The 12,905-nt window shown below is 34.2% G+C and overlaps 1 protein-coding gene across 2 annotated transcripts in view; it reads left to right on the plus strand.

Annotated features, from left to right (window-relative positions):
• LOC117102179 (myosin light chain kinase, smooth muscle-like) overlaps positions 1-10,843 on the plus strand; it is a 59,137-nt gene extending 48,294 nt beyond the window's left edge. For both annotated transcript variants that reach the window (XM_033242395.1, XM_033242396.1), the window contains 5 exons: positions 2,211-2,410; positions 3,486-3,638; positions 4,721-4,766; positions 5,928-6,014; positions 6,207-10,843. In XM_033242395.1, coding sequence (XP_033098286.1) covers positions 2,211-2,410; positions 3,486-3,638; positions 4,721-4,766; positions 5,928-6,014; positions 6,207-7,991 — 2,271 coding nt within the window. In that variant the 3' untranslated portion in view covers positions 7,992-10,843. The remainder of the gene's footprint in view (positions 1-2,210; positions 2,411-3,485; positions 3,639-4,720; positions 4,767-5,927; positions 6,015-6,206) is intronic.
• The last annotated feature ends 2,062 nt before the right edge of the window (positions 10,844-12,905 follow it).

Below are 12,905 nucleotides of genomic sequence, written 5' to 3' on the forward strand. Positions count from 1 at the left end.
TCGCATGACTCGCGCATTGGCTCGCATGACTCGCGCATTGGCTCGCATGACTCGCTGGCTCGAACTTTGGCACTACTCCTATATAACGTTTTATGGTGTTAGTTACTATTTTTATTAATTTTGGGAATTTTGCAATGTCTGTTACATCTGGTTTCTGTTGACCACAAGAAAGTGCTTCTATAAACTACAATTTGATTTATGAAAACTGACCAACAAAATGAAAAGTTATGTCATTGAATATTTACGATTTTTACAAAAACTCATGTTCTTATATAACATTAAACTGTCATTTTGACAATGTTGGACTAAGGTGCACAAAACGAACATTTAAGTAGATACAGAAAATTTATTTATTTTTTCTGCAATGTGAGTGTCATGAACCACACAACACCTCAACATCGGTAAAATTAATGTTGAAAAAAACGAACATAATTTCAGTCTAATGTTAGTGCAAAATATCATTAGGCCTTTGTAATCACCATGCGCAATTATCAAGGCAAATAACGCATGCTGATGGTTAATTATGGTTTGGTTGCTATGGTTTTTGTGATGAACACTGTGTAGGGGCGCGTATTGCGTAAAATGTCGCTGCCAGAGTTATAACTTTTTATGTCCCGAGATACAAAGGACAATTTACTGGATACAAATATTATTTTAGAACAAATTAAATGCGCCTATAACACCCTGTTTCAATAGTATATTAAATATTATGGATTATAAAAATAACATTGTTTATAGTAATATAGTATAGTTATAGTAAAAAAAAATAATCCGGGAATAAATTCAAGGCTAAAGGTAATTAACTTTTCATAGCATCCCACATAGCACAACAGCAAAAATGACCTTATCAAGCAGTTACTTTGAAGACAGGGAGCCATGCTTGTCGATCGAGGGAGGGGGAGGATTTTTCCCCTGACTCGCGCTGGTACCGCAAATGTGAAAATCAACAGTAATATTTAACACTTTCTTATGGAGAATATTATTACATATTCTCTGATTAGCATTTATTTTAGACACAGGGGCAGATCCAGAAATGTCCAAAAGTGGGAGCTGAAAGTGGGGCCGATCGAGATAACACCACTCTAGGAGGTCCGGGGGACATGCCCCTACGAAATTTGTGTTTTATAGACGGCCGAAAATAACCTCCGAGGTGTTTTGGGTGATCAATCTTTTCTTTTTCTTTTCCTTTCTTTCCTTTTCTCCCCTTTCTTTTACTTTCCAAAAGGGGAGGCCGGGCTGGCCCGGCCCACTTAAATCCCCACTGAGTTAGTGGTTAAGCCCCACCGACACCAACACCAACCATGCTTGGGATACAATATGTCAAGGTTTTCAAAGTAAAAAAAATTTAATCCGGGAATAAATTTAGCCTAATTCAAGACTAGAGGTAATTAACTTTTCATAGCATCCAAAAATGACACAAAATTGCTCAGTTGCTCTAAGTTCTATATTATATGTGATTTACATAAGTGGTTAAATCATTGTTACAATAGTGGTTAATTCATTGTTACAGTAGTGGTTAATGAATTATTATGGTAGTGATTAATGAATTATTACAACAGTGGTTGATTGTTGTTACAAAAGTGGTTGATTGTTGTTACAACAGTGGTTAAAGTTACATCAGTGGTTGATTGTTACATTAGTTGGTGATACAGCTCCTGCTAGCCTCAGTTGGAAATGTTCCAACCACTTGACTGAATGGCATGTTAAAATAAAAGGCTAGACTACATTATGATCAGAATTGAAGAGTATAGAAAATAACAAAATGTTGAAAGGTGGTGATCTCATGGCTGCAACAGAAATGTACAATTGACATTTCACCCTCAATACCCTTACGGTTAGGCATAATTTCAAACACATAATGGCTTTGAATATGAATAATAATTTTGAAACAAAAAGTCAAACAGGTAAATAATTAAGTATTAGTAATACTGTTTTTGTATAGCACATAAACATTTTAAAATATCTCAATATTTATGAAATATTACTCAACATATCATGTGTTTATTCAACATAGGCATTATAGGAGTATAGGGACTGATGGGATACACTGGGGGTCCACACTGAGAAAGTAAAGTGATTTTGAATTAATTTTGTTAAATTTTCATGCCTGGCAAACTTTGATACATGATTCCATGTTTTTACATGGGAAGGATAGAATTTATACATGTTTGGAACCAGTGACACATACTTATCTTATTTTAATATTTCAGCCTGAGAATATACTACTTGAGTCTGAAGAAAGAGACGATGTTAAATTAATTGATTTTGGATTAGCAAGAAAAGTATCCCCCGGAAACGATACGACCTGTAAACAAGGGACACCGGAGTTTGTTGCACCTGAAATTGTAAAAAAGCAACCAGTTACAAATGAAAGTGACCTGTGGAGTGTTGGGGTTATTGCGTATATTCTGTAAGTGTAGAGGTTCTATGACTGTATTAGCCATGCAACAGTACAATTTTGCATTACCGGATGCATCCGATACAGGATAGAAATTATGCTTCATAAAATACATCACAGGCAAATGTAGACAGTGGCAGTGCCAGTGGGGTTGGGGGGAGCAAGGACTTAAGCCCCCCATCGGACAGAGCTCGTCGGGCAGTCAGACTAAAAATAATAGAAAAATAGGCCCACACCAAGCCAACACATGCCTGTCACAGTCTGAGAATGTCATTTCTGGCCATCCAGAGGTTCCTCTCCTTTAAAAAACCTCATTTGGGAGGGGGAACACCCTCTAAAACCCTTCCCCAGCTTGGGCCTATGAGCTTAAGTCTCCCTGTCGGACATCTCAACCCTCCCCAGAAAATACACCCTAGAGCCGCCACTGAATGCAGAATCAATGTTCAGGATGTTTAAATTTTTAAATAGCAAAGGATGTATTATCATTCTAAATTATTATCTGAAAACATCTAAATTGACACTTTTGGTGGTAGAACACATTTTTCAACATCTTCAAAAAATCTGTTAAATGCAAAACTATCTAATTCAGACTGTTATACTATATTTGATTCTGCACACAATAAATATCAACTTAAAATAAAAGAAGCCCAGTTTATTGCTTGGGGAAATCTCTCACTGAACAAACAACTCATTACAACATCACTTGTTCATTCTAATTCTTAAATACATGACCTACCATAGTATTTACCTTTATATACATTAGTATGATAGGTATGATGACTCCAAAAAATGACAGACGTGAGGCCATAAGTGATTATACGTTTCATTGCTTTAGTACCGAATTTGAAGTGTTTGTCATACATCTGAACTGTAGAATTTAAACCTTTAGTAGCTAATGATGATGTGCGACACATTTGTACTAAGAAATTAATTTTTTTTGCTAATACCAGTGTTGCGAAAAGTAGCTTTTAAAATGGCATGGCTACCAAGCCTGTATCATGATTGAATAATGCTTACTTCCTCCTTCAATGTTTTAAATGCATGATCTTACAAAATCAATTCTTTATCAATTCATAATTTGTTTTAGACTGAGTGGAATATCACCATTTCTTGGTGATACTGACAAAGAAACACTGTTGAAAGTCAAAAGCAATGATTGGGATTTTGATGATGCAGTGTGGGATACCATCTCAGATGATGCCAAAGATTTCATTACAAAACTTCTGAAAGAAGATCCAAGGTAATAAAGCTAAATACTTACTGTATGTTTCGCTTAGCAGGGAAAGTGGTTACAAGAGTATGGAGCAATTTTTTTTCCTTCTATGGTTTAACCATGAGGTCAGGATTCAAATCCATATTGTCCATTTGCCTTGGGTCCTAACAGGGGTTTAGCCAGAAAAACGAAATAGACCATCCAAAATGGAAGTTAGTGGGCGTGGCACTGAGCTGATAGGCAGGCCACGCCCCTCTTTGGGAATCCCACCGAATATTGGTACAAAAATCGTACATTCAATCAATAAATGTTGTTTTTATTAAACCTTGACTTAGTTTTAGTTTAATGTAACATTCGATAGATTTTAAGAATATAAAGAATTGGCTAAAGGTAGACCAGGCCCAACTGATTAGGCCAAGCCGTCCAAGCCGTCACGGTAAAACTGGCCGTCGTAAATAATTGTAAGCCATCCAAAAGACGGCCGGACGGCTCGCTGGCTAAGCCTGTGGTCCATGTGTAGGCAATCACTTGCTCACATATTCATAAATATAAATGGGTTCAAATATTGTAACATTAAATTTACTGATCTGTTCAGTGAGCATAGGAGAATGAATGTTATACACATTTGCTCTGTATCCAATATGGTTGTAAAGATCTTTCATAGTTTCAATTCTTAAGAATTTAAACAATGCAGTAAAGATTTGTTATTATGGCATCCAAAGGACTGTTAAATTAAAATCTTTTTAAATAAACATTTTAATCATTAATATTTAACTAAAAAATTGATCTAAGAGATATTTATGGGTGAAAACTTGCCAACATTTTATGAGATTTTATCTCATATTATTAAGTGATTTTTTTAACTTATATTATATTATTATCATCATAACTTAAAACTGATATGTAAAAACTACTTTACTATTAAATTATGAAAACCCATTTTTGCAATTTGTTTTTTATCCCTTGCTTTGGTTATTAAGCAGTGATCCTTTTGTTGTATAAAATCATTTTATGGTGAAATTATTAACAAATAATTAAGTATTAACAATAAAATCCTTTTAAATAAACATTTTAATCATTAATATTGAGTGTGGACCCATTTCTTCCAGTGCAAGGTTGGGAGCTGAAGAGAGTCTTTATCATACCTGGCTTAAGGTAAAAACAGTCTCTTGATTATGATTATTAAATTCTTAATTTTGTATAACATTTCAAAATTGTCAAAGCAAGGTAAGACATACTGTAAGGGTAAACAACCTAACAGTATGACAGTAAGATACAGATTTGTTTAATATTTACAAAAAGTGGGGGAAAGGGAAAATACACCTTCAGTGTCTTAGAAGATTAATTTGTACAACACATCAAATTGGCTTTAATACAAAATACAACATTTGATTTTGTAGTTCCCTTTCTATTGCAATTATATTGTATTTGTTGTAAAGTATACACTCACAAGTGGAAAAAAGCCAATATTAGTACTTCCAACAATTTTGATGTAATTGGTTTGTTGCATGATAAATATTTAGTGATTTTTTTTTATTGAACCAAGAGATATTTATGGGTGAAACTTGCCAACATTTCATGAGCTAGCTTTCATCTCATATTCTTAAGTGACATTTTAGACTCTATTGCAGAAATATTTTTAGTACGAAAATGGAATTTGGGGACAAAAAACAGCTGAGAAAAATATTATGCATCATGAAGCAGAAACTTATAACAGATATGTAAAAAACTATTAAATTATGAAAACCCATAATTGTAAATTTGTTTGATTCCTTGCTTTAGTTATTAAGCAGTGATCCTTTTGTGGTAGAAAATCATTGTATGGTGAAATTATTTTAAAAAAAATGAAGTATTAATAATAAAAAATAGGCTCCTAGTGGGAGCATGTGTCTACTATTTCTATTGCTAGGATGTTTTATTTTTTTACCTTTCATCAATATATATTTGTACACTTTAAAAGACCTTGGGATATAAGTTTTATCACCACAGTAATCAGTTGATGTTTTGTTGAATTACACAGATTCATATAAATTTGGGATAAAATGACGACCACTTTATTACTATCAATCTTCAATTTCTTATAAGGCAAAAAAACCAATTTTTTTTTTCAAAGCTCAACCAACGCAAGAAAAAGCAGTCAGTTTTTTTAAAAATGTAATTTGATAACGTAACCATGGATTTTAGCCCAGTGTTACTGTTTAATAAGCATGCGGTGGAAGATGGTTAGCCATTGGTCTATAGTACTGAAAAAAAACATTAAACATTATGGACGGTCACTCACAATTTTATATATTTTATATTACTCCGGTTCCAAAGGTTGATGAAATGAAATACACAGAAAATGAGAAAGCAAGGCTTAGCACAATTCGCCTAAAGAGCTTCAATTCTAGAAGGAAATGGCAGGTATGTAATTATTTAAAGTATTTTAAACATAAATACCTGTATAAGAAAAAGTAGAATATTATCGCTTTAACATATTTTTACTCCCGAGCTATGAAAAAACTAAATTCCATATTTTAAGAATGTGGATAATAGGCCCACAAAATGAAAACCAAATTACGGCTTATTTATATCAGCATATTTGTTACATTACAGAGAGCACTGACAGCTGTGAAGTCTGCTGTCAGAATATGTCGTTTGTCATCACTAAAAAGCATGAAAAGCTGTTCGAAAGATGCTCAATCTGCCACTGCAACAGTAGATCCTAAATCTAAAACTCAGACAAAAGCCACAGCAAGTGTCCACACGGAACACATTATTTCCGAAACTAGCAGCATACATTCCACAACAGAAAATGAAGGTATAGATCAACTTTCTGATGTTGCATGTCTAGAAGAAAATCTCAGTGATTGGATACATAAAGATAATGCTCTGCAAACCAGCAATCTACCATCAATTAACAGGGATAATACATTTGCTGATATGAATGCATGCGAATTTAGTGCACTGACTAACCACGATAATGTAGTAAAGGAGGACATAAGATGTGTCTTGAATGTACATTCTAAAGAGACTAAGTGTCGATGTAGTAGAGGTAGTGATACCTGCATTAGTTTGAAATGTAATGATTTGATTGAGCATGCTCCAAATTTAATAATTTCTAAACCAAATGCCGTTGTGATTAACGCATCTGATGGCCTAGGTCAAAGATTATCTATGAAATTTGAATCATCCCATACAATATCTGCTGTTACGATTGAATCATCAGCAGTTGGTTCTACAGTTCTCTCAGATACACTTGTTTCTGATTCTGATACTGTCACTACACTTGTGGGGTTCTTTTCTGAGCACACGTCTAACTCAATAACAGAAGCTCTCCCAAATTCAGCAGCTGATTCAAAATACCAATTACTGACTAATGAAAAGCCAGAATCAAAGCTAAGTTACATTAATAACAACACGAACACGGAAAGCAAAACTAATGGAGAGAGCAGTGCAATTGCTAGTCAAGGAAGTGCCAGTATTAGAAGACGACGACTTGTCAAATCATTGACCTTTGACCAGGACCAGCAGATATCGTGCACATCGCGAAGAAGGATATACTCAGATAGTGATGAACCGCAGCAGAATTCATTGGAGAGTGTTGATAGTGTTTTTGGTGACAGTATTGAATATATAGAATCAAAAAAGTCATCATCAACATCATCATCAGATTCAACAGTACCAAGGCGTCATCCTTCAATACAACGGCCTTCAACGCTCTTTAGCATATCTGAGGGTACTGCTGAAAATGGCAAATCTACGCATGGGGAAGTGTTTAGCTCAGCGTCATCTTCTAGAACATTAACAAAGAGGAGGTCAACATATCAGACATGGTCACAGGAATCCCAAGATTCAATTGATATTCCCATCACTGAAGTTTCTCAAGAATTTCCCTTGCAATTAAACACAGATATCATGGCTGCAGACGCTGCCCGCCAATCACAGTCAAAGAAACGACGATCCGGATTTTCATTCCGACCAGGACAGGATTCAATTCCTGCAAATGCATTTTTGAACACAAGTGAAGAAGAAACTCCCAAGATGCTCTCTGTTGCTTCGGTAATGATGAAGCTCCACATGAACAGACAAACATCAAGATCACCGTCGACTAGCGAAGAATCAGATGAAGCAAAATCTAAAAGGAAGACTAGTGAAAATATTGAAAAGAAGAAATTCACTTTAGCTGGTTCTCGAGAGCTTTCACCCGAAGATGTTGAAACAGAACTTGATTTCCTCACTACTTCAGATGATGAAAAATTAAACTTTCCTTTTGTTTACAAAATGTGGCTTTTAAAAGATAATCAGTACGCACACATTGCAATTGGTGGTTTATTTGGAATTTTTGTTGCTATACTAATCAAGCTTCTATTTTCTATAATCTTTGATGCCATTTTATAGTTTTCAAGATTATTTTTAACTTCAACCAAATTTAATATATTTTTAAACATATGTATAAATTGAAAAGAAATGTGGTCATGATTATGAATAATCACTTTTACACATTTTGAAAAACTCCAAATATAAAAGAAGATTCTGAAAGTACAATATTTTAGTTTTTTAAAATAATCTCTAAGGTTTATGACTCATAATAAAACATGCACAATATCAAGCAATTATCTTTACATTTACATATTTACTTATGCAGCATCTACTTAGATACATTTGCGTAATCACAAGATATTAAACTTGGTATAGAAAAAAAATATGTTGTTCCAATGGATCACGATTTGTATAGTTGCTGTAACGCAATTGGCCCTTTTGTAAACCAGACGTGCCAACCCTGAACTGCTGAATATATTTATACAGTTTCTGCGCATGAATAGAAGTTTGCATCGTACAGTACATGCGATCAATTTTTGGAAATAAACAGGATAATTTTTTGAGGATTCATTATATTTGTAAGGCATACTCAATAGGCTATGGCCTCAAAACAGTATTCATTTGTTAAACTATTTCTTTTGTTTTAACTCTACTGTAAATAATTATATATAAAAATACACAAAAGTTTATAAAAATGTACTCTTGGAGGGAAGCTGTTTAAAATACTTGCCTTCAACTTGTTTCACAAGCAGTCCATTTCTTTTTTTAAGTACACCATTGATGTATCAATGAGGTTATGCATTCACTGCTGTCTATCTTTTTAGCAAGATTACGTAAAAACTAATAAATGGATCATCATAAAATTTAGTGGAAAGGTACATACAGTAATATTCAAAGAAAGACAACATTCAATTTTTGGAAGAAAAGTTCAAAGGACAAGGTCAAGGTCACAAAAGTTCATTTATTTACCCTCGAGCATAAAAGAAAACAATGGAATCGCCCATCCTACTCAGGCAGCGCTCAAGCAAATAATGTACCTGAATACAACAGGTGATTCCTTTATTTTCTTGAGGGTATGCTGCAGTTTTTCCCATTATACACAGCCTGATTATTGTTGGTATTCAGGCACCCGGTAAAGGTATGGAGTGACTGATCTAGTTTATATATTATTAGTTCCTTTGTGACCTTAGGTCACATGGAACTAATGCAATGGTTCACATGTAAAACGTGTGTATGAGATGTGACACCAAAAGAGGTCAGCATATTTATAAACAAATAGGCTCCGAAACGGTGCATAGCGGCAGGTATACATTGTGCTCGATAGTTGCTGGTGGACATGCAATTGTGCAAGAAATGTTTGTTTTTTCGGTTAAAATGAAAAATGTAAGCTGTAGGCGATAAAACATATACCCCCTACCACCAGTTTTGAGTCGTTTTTTAGTCGAAAATTTGATTTGCGCATGCGTCGTGTCAAACTTTCCCGACATTTTGTTTCTGTCGCGAGATGCCTAGAAAGGTTCTTTATGTTGTTTTTGCGACTGTCAGTAAACATTGAGCAAACTGAGATAGTTGTGGGATATCAGCCACAAACATGAAACATGTATGTGGTTGAATTTGGATGGGAAGACCGAGAAAAAGTATAGTATTGGAATGCCATTGGTGCCACAATCGATTTATTTTTACACGTTTTCACTGATCAAGACAAAATTTAGGGATTGGAATCCAGTCTACACAAGACAAACATGCACACACAATGCTTTACACAAACTAAATCTCAATTTGGCCGTGAGAAAAAAATTTTGCAAGCACCGACAGGAATTGAATCCATGACCCTAGGATTGGAAGGCAGGCATCTTAATGACCAAGCTATTCAACTCCACTCCTATATATACATATATGGATTGAAAACTCCAAAATAAAAGGTTGGATAGAAACCCTGTCATCATGCAAGCCTGGAGTTTAGTGGTTTGATGCTGCATTTCATTTTACAGATGCAATCATATTTATGACAAAAATGTGTTATAAATATAAATGTGTACATTAGGGTTGGCACATGGTTTACAAAAGGGCCGAATACTACTCTACTATTGCAGGGGCTACGAAAACCCCCTGCTTTATACCTGACATATTTTTCAGAGACCTGTATGTGATTTCCGGTTGCCAGTACATGTACACAATCAATGATGGGTACCTCTTTTTGTACTGCATTAGGAATGGGGGTAACATTTAGGTCCACCATGTTATTTTTTTTAAATTATTGGTACCAAAGTTTAGAATAATATATTACCTATCACTTGGTATACAATGTAATTACATGGTTAATTATGTCTCAGGAGGTCAAAGGTCATCTCCCAAAAATCAAATTTGAATTCACCCAAAATATTATTAAAACTTTCAATAAAATGGATGAAAGTTAGCTGAAGTAAAACATATATTTGAAAACATATATAGATAAGATAGTAACATATTGATTGCTCCACTCACTGCAGAGGCATGGCTCCAAAAATGTTTTGCGTTCGACATTATTTTTGTTATGTGGGTGTGTCTACATTATCGATTCATTATTAGATTTGATATGAAAGAAAAAGCTCTTAACTGGCTTTAAATAGCATTTATGAAGCTGAAAAATTAAAGTGAAAGTTTGCTTTATTATTATATATAATTAAGTCGCGACACCATCATTTTCATTATAAACAGTGAGAATGACTTATAAAGCAATTATTTTCAAGTTAGTTCGGACTCCACAGAAAACAGAAGCCTAATAGGAGCCATTATTGTCTTCAGCCCTGAGGGCTTCAGGCAATTTTTTCAGGAAATAACGGCTCTTTCGGCCTCTATTTTCTATAGGGTCCTCAGAACTTGATAATATCATACTTGTGACTTAACTAGTAAATGTATGAACTAATAAAGTATTGAAAATGGGGTATCCACCTACTCTTCTATATTATTATGTAATTGTCATTGGTGTTTACAAATTACTTTGCCTATACAGCACCATTTATTAAATTAATAGATTTATCTATATAAATGCAGTTCACCCTCCAATTCGAGACGCCTCTAATTCCGGACAAGTTTTAAACAAAAATGCACCTTTAATTAACATCAATGAGTGTTAAAAAAATTAATATAGAAGTTCATTTTAACATAATTATCTCACATTTTATCCATGACATGACAATTTTATTTCAAATCAAATCAACATACAAAATAAAGTAAACTAAATAAAATAACATTGTAATAAAAACATATTATCAAATAAGCAGTTTTAAAATATATTTAATGCATGTATCATTGAAAATTAAAAAAAAAGGGTTAAGCAAAATAGGCAAATGAAAAAATACAAATGCCTTTAAAGCTACGTTCACATCAAAGCCCGGACAAAAGCATAGTAAAATATGGGTTCAGTGGTAAAGAATAGGAGCGTTCACATCAAATTCGTACGATTTCCAATCCGGACTCCGGTCCGGACCAATGGATCTGCACCATTTGTATCGTAAAATCGTACGTTTTTTTTTCTTGGACCAATCAGCAACAAGCGTAGTTGGTTCGAACCAATCGAACGCATACGTACTTAAACCGAATAACCATGTTCCATGTGTGATGTGAACACAGCGTACAAACCAGACCTCTGCGAGGGCCAAGGTTCCTATGCGGGCATTCGTAAAATATTGCACTACTGTATTTTCGATGATGTAGACATGGCAACTAACGAGGGAGTGCTTGTCTTAATTTCAGATGACAAACACACTAGCCTTTGCACAGCCATACGCAACGCATCTTCTTTGACATCTTCCTGTGGGCATATTTTAACTAGTGTTTTTGCTACAAAAATAGCTTGGTACCCCTGTTCAGTTAGAAATTTATGAAGTTAATTTTGTACTTTTTTGGGGGAAAAAACAATTATTTTCTTCAACTGTACTAATAAACACTTCTACAAGAAAGTCAAACTTCAGCAAGAACAAGAAAAATATTCACATGTACGGTATATTAATAGGCTAGGCCTAGGCATACACCATTAATTAATTGAATTATAGTAATAAAAACACTATAACGTACTTTATAAATATATATATAACCTGGTAGTCCTATCAGTAGAAAATATACAGGTATTGGCCCTTTTTAATATTTTAATTGATAGTATATAGTCTATAGAAAGGCATAGCCTAAGCCTATACCCCTAGCTAGCGTGAACCGCTTTAGAAAACATCGAAAATGATAGACCTAAAACATTAACATTAACTTAAGTAATTTATTAAGTAAGTTATTAAATAAATATTACAATCCTAAAATAAGAATTACACCGCAGTTGTGCACATACCATATATATTGAATTAGCAATAGAACGCAACCTAACCTAGGCCTGAAAACACGATCGGACGAGGATCGTAACAAGATTCATAACCCGATGAAATTACGATGTTCAGGCGGTGTCTAATTACACTGCACCAAGTCTACGCTCTGCGGCGAAGGACCTAGCACGACGGCCACACACAATTGAAAGACACATTTTAATATCTCTAGCCGCCGTTCGTTATTAATTATATCTCAAATTTAATAACGTAGTAGTTATAATAATATATTTTCATACATTCCTTGGTCGTGAACGATTCGGTTGAGTTCAGACCTAAAAAAAAATTACTGAACTTTTTAAACTCGCTGTACTATCAAGGACTTTTAACTGTTACCAGGATAGGAAGCTGGCTAGTTTAAGCCGGCCATCTTGAATTTCAAAATTGCTGCTACGCAAATCCTATATTTATCAATATATGGGTTTTTAAACCATTTTAATGAGAATTAGGCCTATGATATCTAAAATTATATTTCATGGTCAAGGATTTATAACACTTGTGACATGGTCAGATGGTTATTAATGTCATAAAAGGTCATTTAAGGTCATTCAATGTATATACCATACCATTACCATTTTTTACCTGGTCAGATTGCCACAAATAGGTCATTTAAGGTCATTCAAGTTCAAATATTGTATGGTAT

This window comes from Anneissia japonica, unplaced genomic scaffold (assembly GCF_011630105.1).
Source record: "Anneissia japonica isolate Jap-2015-1 unplaced genomic scaffold, ASM1163010v1 scaffold287785_len535756_cov143, whole genome shotgun sequence".
Lineage (NCBI taxonomy): Eukaryota > Metazoa > Echinodermata > Crinoidea > Comatulida > Comatulidae > Anneissia > Anneissia japonica.